We start from the raw sequence: 25176 nt of genomic DNA, 5'->3' as shown, positions 1-25176 counted from the left end.
ATTTTGATGTTATGTTTTTCTTCCTGTGGTCATCTACAATAATGTAAGAACAAAATAAAATTTCCAAGCTAAACCCGTATCTTTTTTTTTTTTTTTTTTTTTTTTTTTGTAAGCACTGCTAGCAATATCAACAAACTAGTACCACACGATGAACTGTAAGCAGGCTGCAGTAGCTCCTCCTTGATAACCCTGAATCCTGATTCACTTGTAAAAGTAACAGGAATGGTATCTTAACCATGCTTTTGCAATTGCAGCTTCCTGCATTTGCAAGGAGGTGGCAGGAAATATTAATCTCTAACCTAGCTGAACTATGGACTCCTGACAACAATGTTTAAGATTCTCATCTTGCAAAGCTCAGGATCTCTATTCCTGTGTGATGAGCAAGGTTAGATCTTATTGACTTGTAACTGTCCATTTCAGAGGAAACATTATGAAACATAAGGTGGCATTCTCAAATGGCTTTCTGTAGCATCATAAGCAAAACTGCAATGTATGTGGGGTACTACTAGCATTTGGGTGGGAAAATGGAACAAAAGAGTAATATGCTTTATGTTCCTGATTGCAGTTTGTATCATCAACTTGCCTGTTAGGTCTCAAATTCAGTGCTAAATTAGAAAATTACTATTGAAATACCTAACATCAAACTTACTTCCTTTGCATTCACTTAGTTCCTACAGTTTTACAGCCATAAATAAAATGACATCAGTTTAAAAATGAGCAAAATCAGTTATCAATAAGGCCCACAATCTTTGAAATGTTAAATCCAAAACCAGAGTGCTGTTTACTGGAGTGAGATAGCTTGTATTACCATGGCCAAGTTGTTGATGAGATTTCAATTTTAAATCATTGCTTTCTGGAATTACAAAAAATACATCTTGGCATGTAAAATTCCTGCCTACTTGTAAAAGGCATGACACATTGCTTTTGAATTTTAAAAGCACAAAACAGAAACAGAAAACTGTTTTAAATATTTGTTCTATTAAAATCGTATTTTACATGCCATAATTTACCATCACAATTAAAAAATAGTGAAAACTTGAAAATCAAATTACCTAAGTTCACTTGCTGATGAAAAAATCCTATTTTTAATTAAAGTTCTAAATGTACATATATTAGGAGGTTTTCAGTACTTATCTTCACACTGCTACTCACAGCTGTCCCCTTAACCCATAATCCTCCTAAAATGAAGGATTATACACAAAAGTTAACAAGTTCCTAAGAGACTATAAGATGTAATACAGAGAATTCATTCTTTTTTCCAAGATTTCAGGGAGAAACATTAAAAATATATACCTAGAATCCTGCAAAAGGGCGATGGAGGCATTTAGAATCTTTTCAGACCACATATCATACAACAGTAAAAAGACTGTAATCCTGTTTTTTCTAAGAGTTCCCTTATTTTCATGCTATTGATGGTCCTGGGATAATTTCTTTATTTTATCTATTATGTCTGACTATAGAGTAACTGAACAAACCTCACCAATACCAGTAACTTAACCTACACAAAACCTCACTGTGTAAAATTTATGTTTTTTTTATAGTAAAAAGACTGCATGTGGCACCCTTAAAATATATGCTCTATGTTTCACAGTTTCAGCTTCAGCTGTGACTCCACTATGTAACATCTTTATTAGCTCTTTAAACTCATTACCATTTTTAAATGTCAATAGAATGGAACATTTTCTTTTTTAGTTCACCTGTACATGCCAACAATATGAGAAAATCAAGATGAAAAACAAATTGCTAGTTAAACCGCATCACAGAACTGTGATGGAGGCACAATGATGTAACTCCAAGGTGTCAAGAGTCCAACCTTTAGGGAATTTGAAGGCTTGAAAAGCAGGCATTAAACTGCCAGTGAGAGCAAAGAGTTATGTTTTTGTTTTCCGAAGTGTAGTAAATGGAACCATACACTGCTGAATGACTCCTCTGGGTTTCCCACCTTTCCCAAATTTCTTTCTGAACACTATTCCACTGTTTGTTTGTTTGTTTGTTTTTTGAGTTCTTGCACGAAGCAAGTCTAATTGTTAAATATCTTCTTTTATAAAAGCCAGAGTTCAGTAAAGCAAAAAACCTCACAGCAGTATGGTTCTGCATCCTGTAGACTCTGCATTCTACCACTCCTTTCTGTGGAAGTGGTGTCTTTTGAATCAGCCAAAAAAAAATCCTTCAAAAAAAAATATTCTAAAAAAAAAAATCCATCTAAAATCCTTTTAGGTGGTCAAATGAGGCAATTACTCTCTCGGAGTTTCTGCAGGTGTTGGGAACATGGATGACTCCCTCCTAACGCTATGACATGCTGACATCCAATCTAAGAGAGTGGTGGTATGGCATGCTGCCGCATATTGTCCCACTTCAAGAACTGGTTTAATGCATTCTACTGTCTCTTTGCCAGCTGGCTGATAAAAGGAACAGCTGTTAATGGATCAAAATAACTTACGTGAAGCTTTAATATATGTTTTGGGCCATTTTCACGCAGGAGAATGATTAACAGAGAATTCATCATGAATCTCTTATATGGCTCACTGATTCCCAAATTTCAGTGAATAGAATTCAGGACCTGGACCATGAAGATACACATAAAAAAAAGTCAAGCATTCACTCTGATGTATTATATTAAAAAAAATAAATAATAGAAATGGAAAAGCTCAAGGCATCATAGATAAAATCCGATCTTCAATAAGAGTTGAACAGCTAGTCTGCAGAGTTGGTAAGATAAGAAATATTGATGATAAAGAGCAGTTGTGATAATTATCCTTCTAAAGCAAAAAGGCAGAGATTCCTTTATCGCTCAGTACTGTTTCAAAAATCTTAACCTCAGTATAGGGTTCAGAATAAAATCTGGCTGATATCCAACATGAAAAACTGCTGATAATGCTGAGTCAGGGGTCTGTTGTTGTCACCTTCAATCCCTGTACATGGCAAGCTCCATTTCCAAGCTACTTCAGTGTATTGTAACAGCTTTTGCTTCACTAAGCTTTGTAGTTCTCATTTAACCCATTCATTGTGTAGTATGTAAAACTGCTACAGATCCAGTACTTTGCAAATATAGTGGAATCCAAGCAGATAAAGAAATGCAGTATTTACAAGAGTATTTACGAGTATTTACGAGTAATGCAGTACTTAATATAGCTTTAGATATTGTCATAGCACTGTAAAAACATTAGTTGCTACTGTTCAGTTGTACAGTAATTTATTTATCAAATAAACCTCCAAGATATTCATAGAATCATAGAATCGTAGAATCAGTAAGGTTGGAAGAGACCTCTGGAGATCATCTAGTCCAACCTCCCTACTCAGCAGGGTCACCTAGAGCATGTTAGACAGGGTTGCATCCAGGCGGGCCTTGAAGATCTCCAGAGAAGGAGACTCCACAACCTCTCGGGGCAACCTGGCCCAGGGCTCTGTCACCCTCACGTTCAGGCAGAACTTCCTGTGCTTCAATTTCTGCCCATTGCCTCTTGTCCTGTCACATGGGACAAAGAAAAGAGTTTGTCCCTGTCCCCCTGACATCCTCCCTTCAGATACTTGCACACATTGATAAGATCCCCCCTCAGTTTTCTCTTCCCCAGGCTGAAGAGGCCCAGCTCTCGCAGCTGTTCCTCATAGGGCAGGTGCTCCAGCCCTCTGATCATCTTCGTATGCTGGACTGTCTCCAGTAGTCTCTCTTGGACTGGCGAGCCCAGAGCTGGACACAGGACTCGAGATGAGGCCTCACCAGGGCTGAGTGGAGGGGCAGGACCTCCCTCGACCTGCTGGCAACACTCTTCCTAATGCACTCCAGGATATCGTTGGCCTTCCTGGCCACAAGGGCACATTGCTGGCTCATGGTCAACTTGTTGTCCACCAGCACTCCCAGGTCTTTCTCTGCAGAGCTGCTCTCCAGCAGGTCAGCCTCCAGCTTGTACCGGTGCCTAGGGTTATTTCTCCCTAGGTGCAGGATCCTGCACTTGCCCTTGTTGAAGCTCATGAGGTTCCTCTCTGCCCAGCTCTCCAGCCTGGCCAGCTCTCTCTGAATGGCAGCACAGCCCTCTGGTGTGTCAGCCACTCCTCCAGGCTTGGTATCATCAGCAAACTTGCTGCAGAGGCACTCTGTCCCCTCATCCAGGTCATTGATGAATAAGTTGAACAGGACGGGAGCCAGTACTGAGCCCTGGGGGATGCCACTAGCCACAGGCCTCCAACTAGTCTCCACGCCACTGACGACGACCCTCTGAGCTCTGCCTTTCAGCCAGTTCTCAGTCCACCTCCCTGTCCACTCGTCTAACCCACACTTCCTGAGCTTATCTAGGAGGATGTTATGGGAGATAGTGTCTAAAGCCTTGCTGAAGTCAAGGTACACAACGTCCACTGCTCTGCCCTCATCTACCCAGCCAGTCATTCCATCAGAGAAGTCTGTCAGATTGGTTAAGCAGGATTTCCCCTTGGTGAATCCATGCTGGCTACTCCTGATCACCTTCTTTCCCTCCATATGCCTGGAGATGACATCCAGAATGAGCTGTTCCATCACCTTACCAGGCATGGAGGTGAGGCTGATTGGCCGATAGTTGCCTGGGTCCTCCTTCTCGCCCTTCTTGAAGACTGGAGTGACATTGGCTTTCTTCCAGTCCTCGGGCACCTCTCCAGTTCTCCAGGACCTTTCAAAGATGATGGAGAGCAGCCTGGCAACAACATCCAGCAGCTCTCTCAGTATCCATGGGTGCATCCTATTCGGGCCTATAGATTTGTGGATGTCTAGCCTGCCCAGAAGGTCTCTAATCCTATCCTTGTCAACCAAAGGAAAGTCTTCCCTTCTCCGGACTTTCTCCCTCACATCCAGGCTACAGGATTCCTGGGGGCTGCCCTTAGCAGTGAAGACTGAAGCAAAGAAGGCATTCAGTAATCCTGCCTTCCCTGTATCCCTTGTCACCAGGGCCCCTGCCCCATTCAGTAGTGGGCCCACATTTTCCCTAGTCCTCCTCTTGATGCTGATATATTTGAAGAAGCCCTTCCTGTTGTCCTTAACATCCCTTGCCAGACTCAGTTCTGAATGGGCCTTAGCCTTCCTCGCTGCATCTTTACATACTCTGACTGCATTCCTATAATTCTCCCAAGTAGCCTGTCCCCTCTTCCACATTCTGTGTACTTTCTTCTTCTGTCTGAATTTGGCCAGGAGCTCCTTGCTCACCCATGCAGGTCTCCTGCCCCTTTTGCTGCACTTCTTACTCATACGGATGCACCGCTCTTGAGCTTGGAGGAAGTGATGCTTGAATATTAGCCAGCTCTCCTGGACCCCCCTTCCTTCTAGGGCCTTAACCCATGAGATTCCACCAATTAGGTCTCTGAAGAGCCCGAAGTCCGCTGTCCTGAAGTCCAGGGTTGCAATCCTGCTTGTTGCCTTACTTCTTTCCTGCAGGGTCCTGAACTCCACCATCTCGTAGTCACTGCAGCCAAGGCTGCCCCCAACCTTCATATCACTAACCAGTCCCTCTCTGTTGGTAAGGACAAGGTCCAGCAGGACACCCTTCCTTGTAGGCTCCTCCACCATTTGTGTCAAGAAGTTATCATCGATGCACTACAGGAGCCTCCTGGACTGCTTGTGCCTTGCTGTGTTGTCCTTCCAGCAGATGTCAGGATGGTTAAAGTCCCCCATGAGAACCAGGGCCCCCGATCGTGAGGCTACCCCCAGCTGTCTATAGAAGGCCTCATCGACTTTCTCTTCCTGGTCAGGCGGCCTGTAGTAGACACCCACAACAGTGTCCCCCCTTGCTGGCCTGCCCTTTGATCTTTACCCATAAGCTCTCAACTGCCTCCTCCTCCTCCACCCCCTGGCAGAGCTCGATGCATTCTTGTTGCTCTGTCACATAAAGAGCAACTCCACCACCTCGCCTTCGTGGCCTGTCTTTCCTAAAAAGCACATAGCCATCCATGACAGCATTCCAGTCATGTGAGCTATCCCACCATGTCTCTGTGACTTCAGTGAGATCATGGCCCTGCGATTGCACACAGATCTCCAGCTCCTCCTGTTTGTTCCCCATGCTGCGTGCATTGGTATACATGCATTTCAAAGAGGTAGTCATGCCTGCAGGTTTCTCACGAATTAACTTCCTGAACTATTATTTCTGGTGTTGTACCTGTATTACCACACTGGTACACTCACAAGTAACTGTTTCAAAGGTGCTTATTAAAAAAATGTTCACTGCTTATTCTTTATTTGTAAACTGTGTTGCACAGCTTTAGTGCTGCTTAGGCAACTGCTGCTAATTGCTATACCTGATATCAATATAGAAATGTTACATGTTTTCTCTCCACTACACAAGTTAAGTAACAACAGTATATTCTTCAGCTTAGAAGTTTTTTAGGCAGTAAGTGATACGACTGTGCTGCTCGGACTATGGTTAACGGTCACAGTTTTGGGAGTTAGCATGCAATACTGGGAACAAGTCTTGTGCTGTAGTCCCTAATTTTGACATGGGTCCATTCTGCGGCCTTTGGCAAGTCATTTGCTATCACTAGGACATGATTTCCTGGTATGTAACATGTGGTAGTAGTATCTCTTCCTTTGCAGAAGTGCACAGCATTTATTCATTAATAATTTTTTTAAAACTTCAAGAAATGTATGAAAAACTGTACATTACTGTGCAAGTCATGAATCTTAATTACAGCTAAGAAGGTTATCCAGTGCAGAAACAAGGGCTGCAAAGGCGTCCTTGGAATTCTTTTGATTCATAACCAAGCACAAATGAGACCAATTTCCTTTGCTGCTGGCAGACAGATGGGGCTGATGGAGTATCAGGAAATAATGGGACACACGGAAGTTCCCTAGATCATGTTGACGATCACACTGTATGCTGGCAGTAAGAAGCAGAGTGTTCTACACATCCCAGGCTTGATTCATAGACAGCTGAGCCAGGACACTCACACTGATAAGAGTTCTGGAGACTCTTAGATTCCTCAACAGGTATAATCATATCACATATAAATAAGAATCCTAAAATTAATCCCAAAATAATAATGGAGACAATATGAAAAACAAGATTTGGAGCTACTTAGACAAGTATTAAATTTATTGGGTAGAGAAACAAAGTTCTAAATATTAAGAAAAATCTCCATCTTTGTCCTGAAGATCTAGTACTGTTTCAGACCATCCTTAGAAAATTCCAAATTGGGCATCCAAGTCAAGGCATGACACAGTGAAGATAAACTTAGAAAATCACACACCTCAATGCCTGCAGTGCCAATCAACATGAGTTGTAGTCTTGACCTCAGAGTCCTATATCGTAGCAAAGGTACTGCTTAGTGTCTGCAGAACTGAAGGAAATTCTAATCAGGTGAATAGCAGCCTATTTCCAGGAGAATGCAGATAGCTGTCATTTCCTTTACTCTTCATGACTTCAGTTTGGTGCTATTTCTGCAGAAGTCTTTAGCTATTCAGTCCCCAGCATGCCATATTGTTCTAGTTTTTCCCTTCGGAAGACTGAGAGGGGATCTTATCAATGTGTATAAGTATCTAAGGGAGGGTGTCAAGGGGAAGGGGCCAGACTCTTTTCATTGGTGCCCAGCGACAGGACAAGAGGCAACGGGCACAAACTGAAACACAGGAAGTTCTGCCTGAATATGAGGAGGAATTTCTTTTCTGTGAGAGTGACAGAGCACTGGAACAGGTCACCCAGAGAGGTTGTGGAGTCTCCTTCCCTGGAGATATTCAAAACCCATCTGGATGCAATCCTGTCTAACGTGCTCTAAGTGACCCTGCTTGAGCAGGGAGCTTGGACTAGATGATCTCCAGAGGTCCCTTCCAGCCCAGCTGATTCTGTGATTCTGTGATCCTTTTGCAAGTGCAGCCTAAAATGACTGAACATTTCTCCTGCTCGTCAATCTGATGAGTTTCCAAATATCCCCAAAGGTACTATAAATTCTTTTCCCCTCCAATGAGAATACTCAAATTTGTAATAGCAGCTGGCTTACCTTTCCAGGCTGCTGTGTACTCCACTGCAGAAAGTACCCATACGGCCACAATGAATATTACAGAGATGTTCTAGGACTTATCTGACCATGGATTTGAACTTCTCCAAAACAGAATCCAGAATCTGGAAAATACATTGTCTTTTTTACCTAGTTAAGCTTGTGTCCTTATGAGATGAAACCAGAAAGATCTCCAGAATTTTGCCTTCTTTCATTACACAGATGCTTTTCGATTGTACTTTAGTGTGTACTGCAATGTTTTCACAGCATGATTTTACACCCTGATTGGACCTGCAATACAAAAGTGGAAAAACATCACTTCCATTCTGAGCCTATCATCCTTTCCAATCTTGCCTGTTCAGAGTAATACCTAAACTCTTGCTACATGTGAAGTAGAATCTAGTATAACAGATCCTTAGATCACCTGGGGACTGTCAATACTATTTTAATGTAAGTTGACATTTTCAAATAATTTCATCTATTGATCCCATGCAAGAGCAATACTCCTCCTCTAAAATCTCCTGAAGTGCTTTCCAGTGACCCAAGCTAACTGGATTAGCTATAACAGAAAGCACATACACTGAGGTAGGGAATACACACAAAGCGTCAAAATCTGGCTTTCCTATCTAGCTTGGAATTGTCTGCACCATCAAGCAAGCTAAGTCCAGGACGTGAGCAGCATTTTAGCCAGAAGCTATGGAACACTGACTTAAGAAGCACTCTTAGGTTGACTAGAGTGCTCCTTTGCATTATGCCATAAGGGAGACGAGCACAAACTGTGACAAAAGGCTCACGTAACAACTGCTATTACAAAGAGATTAAAGTTCATCTTGAATATTCAGCCCTGTGAGCCCTACAAGGTTCACACTTCTGTGTTTCTGGTATAAATAACATTCTGTGAAAACCAGGTATGATCCTCGTGCATCTCTCAACATGCCACTCACATTTTTCTTTGGCCAAATATCAGTATTGTTTGGCAAACACGATATTATACTTTCACCAAACACTCTTCTATCTCTTATTTTCCAATTGTTCAGGTTCCCACTGCTAAATAAGCAACCAGAAATTAAGTCCTTTAACATTCTGTCCTCTGCATGAACTTCTCAAAATTGTTTAAATTTTACCATCCCAGAATTCAACAAACATGTGCCTACAGATAAGCTGGGGATTTCCATTTGTACAGTAATAGATTTTGGCTGGTGAAAGGGCAACCAACTGCCAACAGCCAAACCTCTGACCTTTGGATGGTCCTTTAGCATGGCAATATCTGTGCAGAATATAAACAGAATAGATGAGTTGCTAAAAAAAGATCAAGGCCAAGACAAAGTCATGATTAGACATCCAATCCCAAATAGCTCCTGGTTAGAACAGAGATGTTTTTAGTGATTTGTAGTGATAGTTTAGTATAGATTCATATATATATATATACACACACACATACACACACACACACACACACATATATGTATATATTTATAGTTATATACATACAAATGTATGTACTTTAGCTTTAGTGACGTTTTGGCTTAAAAAAAATGTAGCTGGCATAAGCTTTATTGAAGGTATTGTACCTACAAGGCAGTTCCAAAAATATTTTAAGATAACATAAGGCAGCACTGCCACGGAAAGAGGTTGCTTCTGTCTCTCTTCATTCCTTCTTGTGCCAGCACAAGTTTCTGTACAGCCATGCAGTGAGAAAGCTGAAAGTTGACCAGGCTTCTTTTGGCTTAGTTTTAATGTAAGATCAGTTCCCTAACCTGGTTCATATATAGATGCACAGCTGTTTAGCAAAAGAGGATTTGAGTGGAAGGGAAGGGGAATGTGGAATTACAGAACGCCATTCACTTTCTTTATGAACCTGCAATATTATGAATTAAACAAACATTGGATAATTTTAGTTCTCCAAACAAAAGATGCCTAAATTGAAGTGAACTGGATAGCTGAAGTGCTGAATAAGTAGTCTTTCATCTCCCAAGTTGCTTGCTTTAGTGGAACTAAAGTCACCGATGACCTAAAAGAAGTATCATGCAATCCTGCAATGCTTATTGTTGGCTTGCATGAGCTGACTTTGTTTTTTTGGTCTAGTTCCAACACTACGCAAGCTACATTCACCACGTATAACCACTTGAGAGAATCAATTGAGTAATGAAATAACATCATTTTAATTATTGATAATTTAGAAAGGGAGAGCCACGTTCTGAGTACGGATGAATGCTCACAAGTTTAAAACTCCACACTGTCAAGCAATAATAACCTCGCGTTTATTTACTAAGCTAACATTTACTAACTATGGTCTGTACTACTTTCAGTACAGAGGTACTGAAAATGAGTGCTTTGGAGAGGCTTTCCCTGAAAAATCTAAGAAAAGATTTCAGAAGTTCTGAAAAGATACTCAGCCTTTTTTGTTATACAGATATTATAATGAATGCAAAATTGAGAAATGTTTTTTAACAATAAAAGTCTACTTCTTTAACATCCTACCATTGCCTTGATTCTTCTGTTATTTGTCTTGGTGAAAATTAAGTCAGGAAAATAACAACAGGGTATACCAATGAGCTCAGATTTGTTTTGTTTTTTTTTTAATATAAAACATTACTATTTTGGGCTTCATAGCCAATGCTCAATTTGGTATTCCACCTATAATGATGTAGTGTGGCAAGTGATAGGATCCTACAAGAAAAGAGTCATGGACTTCCTGGCTGAAGTTTGCAAAACTTCTAAGATGTGTTTTATCATTAAACCATTCTATTTCCTACCGGGGGGGGGGGGGGGGGGGAAGTACTCAAGCAAGTGCCATAATAATAAGATACCTATCTCCAGTAACAGCAGAGAGAACGGAAAATGTATGGCAAAAAAAAAAAAAAAAAAAATGATAGAACTTTTAAGTGTTGATAAATCACTAGAAACTTGCTTGAGGTTATGTAGGCTGTTAGTCATAGAGGAGGGAACTGAAAGCCATCCTGTAAGTACTGATCAGCAGTCTAACCACTGAAGCATCTTTCCTCTCTCTCTCCTACAGTGAATACCTGTAACTAGAATGCAATTGACTACAGATACAGCATCCCAGCCTTTTGCTCTCGACTATGAGAAGTCTTCTGCATTGACTTAGGAGTCACTTCTCAGAGCTCCATGGCTAAGAACAGATTTCAGAACTTGCTTTATAAAAACAACTCATTGGCTATAGAATAGGACAGGCATTTCCTCGTTCCCTATCTGCACTGCGGAGCAGAGGAATAGTGTTATTCTCCTTACCCAAGCCTGAGCACCTCCTTTTGCAGTGCCCAGACTTCTTGGCCACAATAGTCAGGGCCATTCTCTGCTTCAAGTGTCATCTGCCCCTACGCGCTAGTTCTTCTAGCAGAACTGCATACAGATTTTCAGTGTGCATTTCTTGGATGCTTTATGTATAGTTTGCTTTTCATCACCACTCTTTTTTTTTATATAGTCATGGTATGTTCCATGTTAAAGCTGGCTGAATTCTGAGAATTACATAATGTAAAACTAAATCAACTGTTTCCTTTTGAGATTTCTTAAGAAACTATATAGATGCACATCAAGCACTTCCACTCATCTTTAGACGGTCTATCAACGCTGCAGAGGTGGAGCAACTCTGTCTCTGTTGGATTACAGGCTCAAATACAGCATGGCCTATGTGCAGCTGTATCACTTCTAGAGTCTTAGAAGCTCTCATCTCAAAAAAGCGTTATTTGATTGTGTGTGACAGAATCAAAACTAATAAAACTAAAGCAACTCCCTACAGAAGCACCTTCACTGTCTCAGAGGTAAAGGCACCAGGCAGTAATGTAGAAATATTCCAATGCTGGACAACAGCTAATCCTGTCTGAATTTAAACTGCCTGTAGAGATGTTGAGGGGTACCTCCAAACTGCTCTTCAGCTTGTCCTGTAGTACACAATCATTTGCCGCTACCCTGGGTAATGGAGAGCTGACTGCACTTACTCTTCCTATCAGGACATTTTCTGTCCTTTTGAACAAGTCATATACGTGTTAGGCCAAACACTAGACTAGAGTGTGCAAGGTTTTATGACTGGCTACTGCCATCAGTGATTATGATAGTTCTTAACTCTATTTCTGGACTGTGTATCACTAAATGCACTCAGAGACATGCCCAGGAGGCAAGATGCTGAACTAGACAGTGAAAGAAAGATTCTGATGGAGCCGACATCACTCACCATGATACTACTTACCACTTTACCACATGGACAACGTTCCTTAGGAAAAACATCACTTTGGGGCCCTTTACAAAGGAGTAGTGAGCGTACAAGTAGTACAATGAATGAAGAAACTTTATCTTACCTGCTTCAAAAAAGTGTGATTTGGACTTTTTTTTTAATAAAATAGCATGAACTCAGTCAGCTTAAATATTGTGACAGTCAGATGTATCATCGATTTTGGTTTCAATTACATCAAATAAAATACAAAGTCATAGAAAAAGCCAGCAATAACATAGTAGTCTCTAAACGTTACCCTTTCCATAACGCCGTATCCTCTTTTAGAAACCCAGAGAGAGGTCTTATTTATGAGGCCCCGATTTCAGGAAGCCCCCTCGGGCAGAGGGGCAACGGCTCTGCCAGACGGACCGCATGCTCCGAGGCCCCCCCACCATAAGCCCCGAAGAAAAGCGGCAACCGGGTGCCCGGGCCCGCTGCGGCCGTTCGGCCGCCCAACGGCTGCCCGCGCGCCGCCAGGCCTCGCCCCCCCCCCCCCCCCCCGATCGACCTTGCCGGGGAGCAACTCCTCCCCCCGGCACCGCGCGGCGCAGCTCCCGCTATGCGCGTGCGCGCGCTCGGCGGTCCGCCCTCCCGTCGTCCCTGGCGCGCGTGCGCGTGCGCGTGCTCGGCGGCCCGCCCTCCCGTCGTCCCTGGCGCGCGGCGGTGGCTGGCCGGCCGGAGCGGAGCGGAGATGGCGCTGCACGTCCCCAAGGCCCCGGGCTTCGCCCAGATGCTCAAGGAGGGCGCGAAGGTTAGAGCGGCGCTACTCCCGCCCGTCCCAGGACGCCTCCCCGGCGGTGGGGCGGAGCGGAGGGGTGGGGGCGCTATGGCGGCGCAGGGAAGCTTCTGGAAGGCCGGCTGGGCCCGGCGGCTCACGTCCCTCGCCTCCCGCCTGGCGCACGCGGCCTTCTGGAAAGCTGTGCTGAGGGCGGGGGGAGATCGCCACCTTCCCTTCTGCCGCCTCGCCCGCTGTGGCGGCGCTCTGCGTGCCCGGGGGCGCTGCCGCTGCCTCTTGCCGCCCCCTGGGCCGCTTCACGCTTCCCCGTGGAGCGCCCGGAGCCGCTAGCTGCAGGCAGATGGGGCCTCTTCCTGGTGGCCTTGTTTCCTCTGGCCTGTGGCGGTCACCCTTCCTAGCTGTATTCCGCATAGTTAACTCTATTCTGTGCACGAAGCGCTGCGTGCCTTTGTGCCTTTTTTTTTTTTTTTTTTTTTTTGAGAATGACTTCAGGAGAGCGTTTTCGGGAAGGGAGTGTTTACAAGTGGTGATCAGCGAAATGCAACCGGTCCTAGAGCTGGAGCAGTTCTGAAGTGACGTGATTGCTTACAATATATTTTTCTGGTTGTTTTCTATTGCTTTATTTGACAGTATTGCAAAGGAACGAAATATTTCCATATAGTTAAGCTTAACAGGGAATGAATTTGATAAACATATATTTTGATAGCCCTCAAGGACCATACTTGACAGAGCAAAAGCTTAGTTTGAAAAAACTGGAAGAAAAAAAAGTCCTTATTTTTTTTCTCGAGGAAAAAAGACTTATGAATGCTGATGTTTAATTGGATCGGAAGGGAGATTAGGCGACTCAAAAAGCCCTATTTTTTTTTCTAGAATCTTTTCTGGGGGTAGGGAATAACATATTTCAGCGGGGTTGGCAGCATGAGCAGAGAAATAGAGTAACACAGATGCTAGTCCTTTAATATAAGGTTCAGGGGCAGAACAGCAGGATCTGTATTTCACAAAGCAAGAAAACACTTGGCCGCTGAGATGTTTTGTATTTGCAGAATACCTGCCTATACCTTTCTCTCCTCTCTGAACAAAGCACACCGAACTGTTTCCCTGTTCTTTAGGCTCTTTCTGGAGATCTTTATCCATAAGGCTTCCAAATGGAAGCTGAATTGATTAGCTTCGCAATCACAAATACTTCCTGAATCATTGTGATTTTTCATATTGTGCATGTATGTTTGAATACAGAAGAGAGTTAATTAATTTCTGTGGAATACAGAGGTATGAATAAAAAGTGTCTGCTAAAACAGTGTGTTCACCAAACCTTGCCCTCTTCCAAGGTGGTAACATTTTTCTTTTTAGCATTATTCAGGACTTGAAGAAGCTGTTTACAGGAACATCCAGGCATGCAAAGAACTTGCTCAAACCACCCGTACAGCTTATGGACCAAATGGTAAATAAATCCTAACATCATGGTAATGTTTTGGAGAAAAATGGTAATATTCAAAGGCTAATTCTACTTTGAGGAAGAAACAACTGTTTATTTTTTTCTTGAAGAAATGCATTAGACTTGCTATTGAACTCTAAAAATACGCTCTTCGTGTATATAAAGATTACAGCTTTTGTTTGGTTAACTCAAGTGTTTTGTAGTGTAACTGCCTTTGTCTGTTTTTGTACAATTACTGTATCATTTTTGTTGTTTTATTGCTATGCTGAAGGACCTACAAAATTAAAGGAAAGACAATAACTGCATAGATAGTCCTAATGAACATAACCATACTGTGTTCTGACAAACATACAAAATATTTAATTACATAACATACAAGAACTTCTGAAGAGAAAAATGTTCATTCAGACATGAATGATTTCTTCCTAAGGTAACACTCGCAAACCTAAGTGTCTTTAAAGTTCTCCTAAAAAGTTACAAAATAGTACTAACATATTGTCATTATGAAACAGTATTTGTATACAAAATGACACACACTGTATAAACATTTTTTTTTTCTGCTTAGGAATGAATAAAATGGTTATCAATCATCTGGAGAAGCTTTTTGTTACAAATGATGCCGCTACTATCTTGAGAGAGCTGGAGGTAAGTTTTCTTACTTTGGAAGATTTCAGTTATGCTGAACTAGTTTTTCTCTTAGTATGGACCACTGCAGTTTGAATGTTAATAAGGAAATTTGTGTCAATCTGCCTGATGACCTGCATATGTCACTTTGTAAATAATTTAAATTTTTACTGAATTTGAGTGTGTAAAGTACATGGACTGTCTCCCAGTGAGAAATAGACTTCTGTAAAACAGCATTAAGTAGTTGCAAATGCGTAGTAATTGCCTCTATTGTTCTCCCAAACCAGTGTAGATTTAGAGAAGACTGTTTCTAAACAGTGCATTTGGAAAACAGTGAATGAAATAGCTGTTAATCACCTGATACTGACACTTGCTGTATTTTCCTGTTGGACTACAACATGGTAGTCGAAGTGATATATGGTAGTATGGTATGGAGCTGTAGCAGTATCCTTGTGAATTATGTGATAGAAGAATTATGGAAAAACTGACCTATCCTGACTTTTCTCTTGCTATCATATTATTTGTGTAGTGATATAGATATTATTTTACTCTTAAGTTCTATGTCTACTGGTAGAAATAGTATTTTAGAATAATAGCAAGAAGGCAGTGCAAATGTGAAACTGTTTTCAAAGCAATATTAAGTACACTTCCTTAATGTGTTGTATTTATATGCAATATAAGTGGAAAAAATGTGCAAGTCTCAGTTCTTTAAAAATATCGGAAAACTAGTTAATCTAATGAGTCTTACATGCTGCTTTCTGGGATGATAGGTGCTCTAAATACATTCAAGAATAATGTATTTTTATTGCACTTCTTTGAAAGAGAAAATTTGATCTCTATACAGATGGCAAAGCGTTAGAAGTAGCACATAATGTAGATCTCTAAAGTTATGCATACATGAGCTCAGTTTGAAGGTCAAAACGTCAGCCTGCTTTCCTGTTCCAAAATTTGAATGTGAAGCTACTGTATCTTGTCAAAATAGCACAAAACAAGTAAAATGGTATGTATTTTACGTTGGAGAGGAATTGTTAAGTTCTGTGAAATTTTCATAGGTGCAGTACTTTCGCTTGTTATGGAAATTACCTAGTTGACTTAATCTGTACTTCCCTCTTGTGCATTCTTGGTATGTTTAGAAATAACTTGAAATCAAAGAGCTTGCATTTGAAGCATGGAAAAATACAGAGCCGTAGTCCAAGTGGGATATTAGCAGGTAAACTAAGATATGTAACTTCTTTTAAAGGTCCAGCATCCTGCTGCCAAAATGATTGTGATGGCTTCCCACATGCAAGAGCAAGAAGTTGGAGATGGAACAAACTTTGTCCTTGTGTTTGCTGGAGTCCTTCTGGAGTTAGCAGAGGACCTTCTGAGAATGGGATTATCAGTGTCAGAGGTAAGTTACTGTGTTATTATGATTGATATAACCTAAATTCAGACAGTTACTATTCAGTATAATATTGTGTTTCCTTCCAAAATGATTTTTAGATAGCTCTATGAAGAATAATAGTGCATGTTTTGCTGTGTGTGATTGCATCACTTGTAAGCTTTTTCACTTGTTAAAGTGTTTTTTTTTCCTACTTAGCTTAATACTATATTTATCTTTCAAGCTTTTTCGTCCTTTCAAGAACGAACGTCCTTTCAAGTAGTATGAATGTATAGTGGTGTGATATAGTGAACTTCTGTTGCTTGCTGCAGGTGATTGAAGGATATGAAAAAGCTTGCAAGAAAGCCCTAGAAATTCTTCCTGACTTGGTGTGCTGTTCTGCAAAGAACCTTCGAGATGTCGAAGAAGTGGCATCTTTGCTGCATACTTCAGTGATGAGTAAACAATATGGCAATGAAAAATTTCTGGCAAAACTTATTGCACAGGCCTGTGGTAAGTCGGCAAGACTAATGTGAGTATGCATTTAGAAAACAATCTAGGTTGGACTATAATCATTACTAGTATCTCTGTGTAAGATGAAAAGGTATGGTTAGTTTATCAGGTTAAATTAGGCTCTGAACTACGTGTAATCTTGTTCATTGTCGTGACTCAGATGAGGTCTGTGTTTTCTAATAAATGTTTATAGAAATAGCTTACTCTATCTTTCAAGCAGAAACAGATTTTTTATCTTTTTCATCACTAGGCAAATGCATTATACTTCAGAGAAGCTGTTTACCAGTTGCAGTCACAGAACAATGAAAGCAAGAGTATGTAGTTGTAATGAGTAGTGGACTTCTCATTTTAGACATCAAGAAATAAACTTCAAAGTTTGTGCTTCCTCAAAATACTATGGGTCAGATTCAACACTTGTTTAAATAGACATTCAGGCTGGTTAGCTTGAATAAATATGGCTTCATGTTATATTGTAAAAACAAAACTTCTCATCTCTTGATGCAAGTTTTTAATGAATTGTAATTGCGTAAAATTTATAGGTAGTTCAGATTTTTGAATTCTAATACTTAGGAAAAAAATGCATTGTTTATGGTGGTACAATTTTACTTCATTAAGCAACAGAAATTATTCTTTTTTTATGTTTTCAAACAGTTTCTATTCTCCCTGATTCTGGTCATTTCAATGTTGACAATATCAGAGTGTGCAAGATTGTGGTAAGTTGGGCATAGCTGGCTTTACTGTAGAGCTAAGATCAAAAGTTAAAGGAGTTCTTAGATCTTTGAACTTTGAAACTGTTTTTTCTATTCTAACGTCTGTTCAGTTGTAGCATGCATAGTTACCTGGAAATGAATTCTTGTTTTAAAATACTTAAAGAGTCCAGTAGTTAGTTTCAGGAACAGGAATCATGAACACTAAGATAGTTTAAACTGGATCAGATCTGTTAACTTAATTATACACTGGAAACATTCACATGATCAGGCTAAGAGGCAAGCCAGAAGAACAGAAGTGGTCTGATCTTATGCTGTTTTTGTCAATGGGATATTAGGCCTTAGTATGGCCTGTAGAATTGGACCTAATTTACATCTAATATGAATTTCCCTAGACTGTTCTTATTCCTTGCTAATAAATATGTAAACTTGAGCACAGAAAGTGTATGTTATAGGCTGTAATCATTGCTCTCAGCAAACTTGTCTTAAGATATAAACCTTGTAAGACAAGTATTTGATGCTGCTGAATCAGCATAAGTCTCATCTGCTACAATGGAAATTTAATTGCTACATTCAAATGAATATAAGGACTGCTTGTTATGGATAGTGCAGCTTTCTGACAGTAAGTGTTCAGTAATGTGACTTTACTCCATTCCATCTCTGTTCTTTCAGGGTGCTGGTATCTCTGCTTCGTCAGTTCTGCATGGCATGGTTTTTAAAAAAGAAACTGAAGGAGATGTTACCTCTGTTAAAGATGCAAAGATAGCTGTGTATTCTTGCCCTTTTGATGGTATGATAACTGAAACTAAGGTATGTAAAGCCCCAAATAAATTTTATATCTATTTATGATCATGTGCAGTTTTAAATCTCTTATTTTAGAGATTCTAGACTCACTATGAGTCAAGAATATTTATAGTTAATCAGTTTGTTAGTTTAAAAGAGTTCACAGAGATCTTCTGAACTTAATTTTGCTTTCTAGTTTACTTGTGAACAAATTACATGCTAAAATGTCTGAAGCTTGGATATTTTTTTTAGAAATGCTAGAACTGCCTTTCTTTGACTTTTGCTACTCCATTGCTTGGAAAAGGTGGCAATTTGATAGAATAGGATGGGTTGAGGTTATGAATAGGTTGGCACTATGGTTTGTCATATAAGTTATTTTTTAAGTATGTATGTAGTTAACACTGAATTGGTAATAGTATATTTATTTTGCTAGGGCACTGTTCTTATAAAGAACGCTGAAGAACTGATGAATTTCAGCAAGGGAGAAGAAAACCTGATGGACTTGCAAGTCAAAGCTATTGCTGATACTGGTGCAAATGTAATAGTAACAGGTGGCAAAGTGGCAGACATGGCACTTCATTATGCCAACAAATACAATCTTATGTTAGTCAGGTAAGTACTAAAACAGTGTAAAACACTTTATCTGAAGTTTATGAAATGTGCCTACCATATTGATTCTTGCATCTCAAACTACTTTGAATGCAGAGTATTGGTGACCATTTGGATTTCTAGTGGAACAAAACCTTAGTAGCAATTTGGTTGTGTTCATAGCTTATATTTTTTGATAGCCCTTCACCTGTGTATGATATCTAATTGGGGAGTAACTTGTGTGTATGGTACGGTTAAAATGGTTTAAATGTCTTTTTAGCTCAACTGAAGTCAAATGTGTTAAAATTTGTGGATTTAATAGAGGGACTTTGTGGCCACAAAGGTAAGATGAGACTATACCATAATGATTCTTCCTGGCCACATTCTATATGTGATAATTTTCCAGTCATGTAAGATATTCTTCCCTGCATTGCTAATACATTAATGGATGGAAAAACTAATTTTTAATACTTTCCTATAATTTTATGGATCATGTATCTTCTTAACTATAAATTAGGCATGTTACACATCCTTGAAAAACATTCCACGAAATATTAAGTTAAATCTTGATGGCATCTCTTCCATCTTATGCAGCAAAGTGGTCCTTTTCTGTTGCAAACAGAAAATTTGATTGTTGGTTTCTGAAAAATTTGAACTCCTGGAAAGGGAACATGGTATTGTGATCTCATGCAAAACAGAGAAGGATTAGAAATCTAATACAGAGATACTGTAAGAATAAATTCAAGTGTTACACAGTGTAAGATGAACTTTGGATGTAAGATGTAACTTGGAATGTTTCCAAGTTACAGAGAGAATACTAAATTGAATATTAATATTTGTTCTGGAAACTTTTTAACAAGTGTTGCTGTTTGTGTTTTTTTTTTTTTTTTTTAAGGTTGAACTCAAAATGGGATCTGAGGAGACTATGTAAAACTGTTGGTGCAACAGCTTTACCCAGACTGGTATGCAATTTTCAAATGAGCAGAGTGGAGAGTGCTGTGAACAGGTTCTTATTTTAACTGTCTTTTTCTTCTTTCCAGACTCCCCCTACTCTAGAAGAAATGGGTCACTGTGATAGTGTATATTTATCAGAGGTTGGGGATACACAAGTTATTGTGTTTAAGCATGGTATGTATGTTCTATAAAGTCCTAATGCTACAAGTACAATACTCATGAATGTTTTACATCTAATGAACTTAATTCAGTAATAAGCATGTATGTCCTCTTTAACAGAAAAGGAGGATGGTGCCATATCTACCATACTCATTCGTGGATCTACAGACAATTTGATGGATGATATAGAGAGAGCAGTGGATGATGGTGTAAATACTTTCAAAGTGCTCACAAGGGTAAGTAAACTGAACTGTTCAGTTGCCAAAATTGAGCTATGGATCAGTTTTTGAGGCAAGCCTCCTGCTTGCTTTGCACTCATCACTTGGTACAAAGGCTGTTTGTCAGTTTGCGAGCCTCCTTGAGGCACAGAGACAATCGTGTAGTATGAAGCTGCCACCCCTGTGAATACGGTGTGCATAAAAGGTTATGCCCAGCATGTACTGAACTCAATTTTTCAGTTTGAGGCGAGTCTTTGAAGACTTATTCATTTCACCATTTTCTAATGGCAGTCAGGTCTTTGACCACTTCCACAAACCCTCTGTAATGTTCCTTGGAAACCAGACACAGAAAAAAAGCTAGGTATGTGGTTGGTTTGTTCTTTGTTTTGCTGGGGATCAGGAGGAACGGACTGGTTGCAGACTATATTTCTAGTTCATGGGTAAATACTACTGATAGGTCTTATAAATAGAATAATTTAATTCTTCAGTGTTTTCTAATCAGCTTTTGTGAACTTGAGCCTTTTTTGGTAAAAAGGAAAAGGTTGAGTGTACTTAGAAGCCTACATAAAAATTACCACCTGATACTTAGTATTTTGTACATACCAACATGAGTATTGATTTAGAGTACAGAAGCAGAAGTAGTTTGTGCTCTTGTGGTTGTCCTGATTTATAATGATGACTTCCGTTTAAAAAATCTGAAAGTTCTTGAGTGAGTGCTGACTTGTCAAAAGATACACAAAGTACTTAAATTTTTAAAGATAAATGTGTGATATGTGGTCATTAATTAAACTTAAAACAGCATACTGTAGATTGGTTTCCAGCATGGTGTTTCCTGGCCCTTTAACAGTTAAAGGAAAAGATTGGAAAGTCTAGGAATTTTATTTCTAGTAAGTTGTGAATTAGAATGATTTTTTTAAAAAAAGCCCAAACCAGCATTTCTATTTTCTTTTTTTTGAAAGAAGCTTTTTTTTATTATTTTTTATTTTATTCAAAGACATTTGGAATGAAAGAGTCAATTCTAGTGACAGTACTCGTAATGCTTATTTGTTCTGAAGTAGTGCTTGAGTCTGCATGAGGTAAAGTTTTATTGTGTTTTTCTTGCTACAATATATAAATTCTAAAAATAAAAACAGTGTTCTGTTTTAAGAAATACACGGAACATTTTGTTCACAGGACAAGCGTCTTATTCCTGGAGGTGGTGCAACAGAGATTGAATTAGCCAAACAGATCACATCTTATGGAGAGGTACCTCACTTTTTCTTTTTAAAAATTTATATATGTGTGTGTGTGTGTATGCATATAACTTAATGTATTTTATATATTAATATATTTTTATATATATATGTATATTTAAATTCTATTATAGTAAATTCTATATTATTACTATATAGATATAGAAAGTGTAAACATTTGCACATCCCTTCCTACCTTTTTGGTACTCTCTGTGTTCATTTTAAAAAGCTAAATGGTTTTCAACTTCACTTCAGACATGTCCTGGGCTTGACCAGTATGCCATCAAGAAGTTTGCGGAGGCATTTGAAGCAATTCCCCGAGCATTAGCAGAAAACTCTGGAGTAAAGGCTAATGAAGTCATCTCCAAACTTTATGCGGTGCATCAAGAAGGCAACAAAAATGTTGGATTTGATATTGAGGTAAATAGTCTTAAACAGTACTTGATGCTCATAAACTGAGAGAAGTACTTCTCTCAGTATGAAGCATTTCTGGATTAATTTAAAACTATCAGAGTTCTATCTTGAGCAATCTAGAAGAATAACTTAAAATTTCACCAGGCAGTTAAGATCATTGTACTATAGTGGCCTTACGTAGGAGGTGAAATGAGAGTTTGAACTAATACAGCGAAAAGTAAGTTTTTAGTAATTGTTTTGTCGTCTTGCAATGGATTAGGAATGAAGATCTTTTTGGAAAGAAAGCAGACAAAATAAAAAAAAAAATACAGATATGTTTTGTTCTAAACGTGTAACTTTGAAAACCCAGGAAGTTACAGGTAAAAGCATGAGAAAACTTTGAAAACCACTTTTTATCCTGTCTGACAGGCTGAAACTGCTGCTGTGAAGGATATGTTAGAAGCTGGTGTATTAGACACATACCTTGGAAAATGCTGGGGGATCAAGCTGGCTACCAATGCTGCTGTGACAGTTCTAAGGGTGGATCAGGTAAGCTTAAAACTAATATGGATGCTAAATTGAAACCTTGGCTTTAACTTGATATGCAGAACACTGATGCAAAATACTTGAATGTTTTGGAAGTACATGGCATAAGACGTGATGTTTGAAAACTCAGCTCTGTTTCTGAAAAATGGTAGCACTCTACTCAAAAACTTGTATTTCGGAAAGGTGCAATGTTGCTACTTCTATAGAAGTGCTATGTGTGCTGCATTTTAAATATTTGGCAGTTGATAGCACTTGATGCCATGTCTAAAAGTTAACCATACTTTTCCAGGAAACTAGATTTATTACAAGAAAATCCCATATGTTCTTACAGGAAAATTTCATTTAATGGAGGTTATACTCTTATCCAAGAAAAGTCTTAGGCTTCTATAGTATTTTGTGAAATTTTAGGAAAAATATATTTGCATGTAAAATTTCTGTAGATTATTATGGCAAAAGCAGCAGGTGGTCCAAAAGCCCCTAAACAACAAGGACATTGGGATAAGGATGACTGGAAAGATGAACCTGAAAAATAGTATGCAACAAACTGTTTCTCCAGCAGAGAAGTATATGTGTGTGACTGCATGCCTGAATATATTGACAATCACACGGCTGATCTGTATTTTTTAAGAGCACATATACAACATTACTTAAGAAATGTAGCAATAAACATACTTACGTGTGCCATTGTAAATGAATCTTATTCCTAAAACCAAGCTTTCACTGAAAGAAGGCCAAGCACAGCTTTAGTGTTATGTTACTTACATTTGTTGCACTTGCTGCAGTGACATTTTATGTTTAATAAGGTGCGACTAGTGGACACTGCTTTAAAAGCATGATGTTTATAGACTGAGGAATTGAAAGCAACAATACTAATAATTCTTCTCTTGCTTACTGTAGTGTGCATTGTGCAAACAGGTTGGTGGCTAGCTTGGTTGAGCATTACACTTTCCCTAGACTAACTGAAGTCTAAATTGCATGCAAAAATAAGTTAAAAGTTGTCTTTTTACTCTACATCAGGGCTCTGCTTCTGCTATTTTCAAGATAAAATACCTAATTTATGAATCATTTAGGTGGATAATATTCAGTGGTATAAGTGCAGAGCTCAGACTGCATGAATTTAGTGAATGTTGACAGCATCACGGAGGGGAAAAAAGCTGATTCTAACTCTTATTTTCTATTTCCCTATTACCTTCAAGATCATCATGGCAAAACCAGCTGGTGGTCCTAAGCCTCCATCAGGAAAGAAAGACTGGGATGAAGACCAAAATGACTGAACTGCTTAATTGTACTTCTCAAGTGACATGGTTGAATGAGTTTTGTAATATTCCAGTTGGGACCTGTCATGATGAGTTTCTCCCTTACCTTTAAGTTATGAGACTATGTCCAGTACAGTGCAGAACTTTGAATACTTCAATAAATGCACTTGTCATTATGAATATGTTAACTGTCAATTTCTTTGAGCTAAGCCTGATGTGATTGTTATTAAGTGTGTGAATGCATGGGTCTTTATATGGGGATGAAAGTATTGGGAGGGAGGGGTGAGGGAGGTGGAATGTAGGCCTCGAGCAGAGAACTTGTAACATATTTTTATCTGTTATTTGGACCTCGTCCTGTGACATTGTGCTCCTTACTAATACTTGAATGTACAAAGTCAAATGAGGTAAAAGAAATAAGCATGACAACAGGTCTGTGCCTTTGTTCACCTTTGTTACTTGCATCTTACTCATCTTCACCCTTCCAGAGTTCCCATGATCTCAAACTGTGACAGTAGATAAAATGCACCTCATTCTAACAGCCACAGTTAAGCTGTCTTAAAAATAAATACTGTGTATGGAAAAGTTAGCTTTCAGACACATTATATACTGTGCTAGTTTTTTAAAAGCATGTAAGGAGAGATTTTGGAGACGTGTTAAGAATTGCTATTGGCAAGTTAAAAACCTTTTATGTCTTAAAGAAGTTTAAAGGAAGAACTGCATTTGAAATTCAAGCCACTTAATAATTAAGTAAGTCTCTTATTACTCTTGCCAGCTCTATTCTGTTTCACAGCCAGAAGGGAGTGGAAGGCTAAATCAAGTCTGGAGCTTTCTTATGCCTAAATAAGGCTGCTATACAACAGCTACTCTGCTGCTTGTTTTATATGCAGTTGCTGGTGTGGCTGAAAATTAAACTCAGCAATTTTTCCAGAGGGATTGGCCTATCAAGTCAACTGCACAAGTGCTACCGCTGGCAACTTCAAGGGTAATAGAAACACATACGCGTACCTCTTAGGTTTGTTGTGGAAAAAACACACTAACTGGACGGAGTAAGTCAGCAGAAAGCTGCTGCTGTTTGTTTGAGGAGGCAGGAACCAGGCTTTCATTTGTGTAAAATGCTAGGGGCAGTCTAGCCTGCAGGGAAGACAATTTTAAATAAAAACTACAGACCACTTCAGGTTAGCCTTTCTCTACTGCAGTGGTAGGAAAAGTTAGTCCTATGCTGAGGTGCCTTTAGTAAAAGGAAAAGAGATCCAAGTCCTTAAGCTTGTCAGAATACCAGAGCAAGGTTCCTATGTCAAAAAATTCCTAGAGAGTTTGGAACCTGAGTGCTTCTGTACTAGAAATAAAGGGTCAGTGGAAAGATAGCTGGTGCTAAATGTGTCTCACTTAAGATGTGCAGGAAGAGACAGCTTCTTAGCTCAGTTACATATCTGTATGCAGTTCCAAGCATAACTATAGCCCAAGCTTACAGCCGGTCTCTTCAAAGTGAGAGCTGCAGGC

At 39.5% G+C, this 25176-nt stretch overlaps 2 protein-coding genes across 4 annotated transcripts in view; one reads left to right on the top strand and one right to left on the bottom strand.

The window, feature by feature from the left end:
* Positions 1 to 8219, bottom strand: part of MAP3K7CL (MAP3K7 C-terminal like) — a 46098-nt gene extending 37879 nt beyond the window's left edge. The window contains exon 1 of the mRNA XM_062573106.1: positions 8095 to 8219. The gene's annotated coding sequence lies outside the window, so the exon portion shown is untranslated. The remainder of the gene's footprint in view (positions 1 to 8094) is intronic.
* A 4573-nt stretch (positions 8220 to 12792) lies between these two features.
* CCT8 (chaperonin containing TCP1 subunit 8) lies at positions 12793 to 23856 on the top strand. Of its 3 annotated transcripts, none has more exons than XM_062598246.1 (16): positions 12794 to 12926; positions 14259 to 14349; positions 14909 to 14988; positions 16208 to 16357; positions 16660 to 16840; positions 17492 to 17553; positions 18220 to 18357; positions 18764 to 18942; positions 19814 to 19880; positions 19959 to 20046; positions 20152 to 20267; positions 21423 to 21494; positions 21737 to 21901; positions 22304 to 22423; positions 22861 to 22952; positions 23617 to 23706. In XM_062598246.1, coding segments are annotated over exons 1-16 (1662 nt in total). In that variant the 5' UTR covers positions 12794 to 12866; the 3' UTR covers positions 23618 to 23706. The 3 variants fall into 3 exon arrangements, with proteins under 3 accessions (XP_062454239.1, XP_062454230.1, XP_062454222.1); XM_062598238.1 differs by having other exon boundaries at positions 12795 to 12926; positions 22861 to 22983; XM_062598255.1 differs by lacking the exon at positions 22861 to 22952 and having other exon boundaries at positions 12793 to 12926; positions 23617 to 23856.
* Positions 23857 to 25176: the final 1320 nt, after the last annotated feature.

This window comes from Rhea pennata, chromosome 1 (assembly GCF_028389875.1).
Source record: "Rhea pennata isolate bPtePen1 chromosome 1, bPtePen1.pri, whole genome shotgun sequence".
NCBI classification, from domain to species: Eukaryota; Metazoa; Chordata; class Aves; order Rheiformes; family Rheidae; genus Rhea; species Rhea pennata.
The sequence above is the reverse complement of the archived record's forward strand: the minus strand, read 5'-3'. Positions and strand labels throughout refer to the sequence as shown.

Excerpts from the sequence above, each read along its gene's own strand:
- CCT8 (XM_062598246.1), top strand. The coding sequence starts at position 12,867 with ATGGCGCTGCACGTCCCCAAGGCCCCGGGCTTCGCCCAGATGCTCAAG. Across the intron at positions 17,554-18,219 it reads TCAGAGTGTGCAAGATTGTG|GGTGCTGGTATCTCTGCTTC; the intron begins GTAAGTTGGGCA and ends CTGTTCTTTCAG. Across the intron at positions 20,047-20,151 it reads AGTTATTGTGTTTAAGCATG|AAAAGGAGGATGGTGCCATA; the intron begins GTATGTATGTTC and ends CCTCTTTAACAG.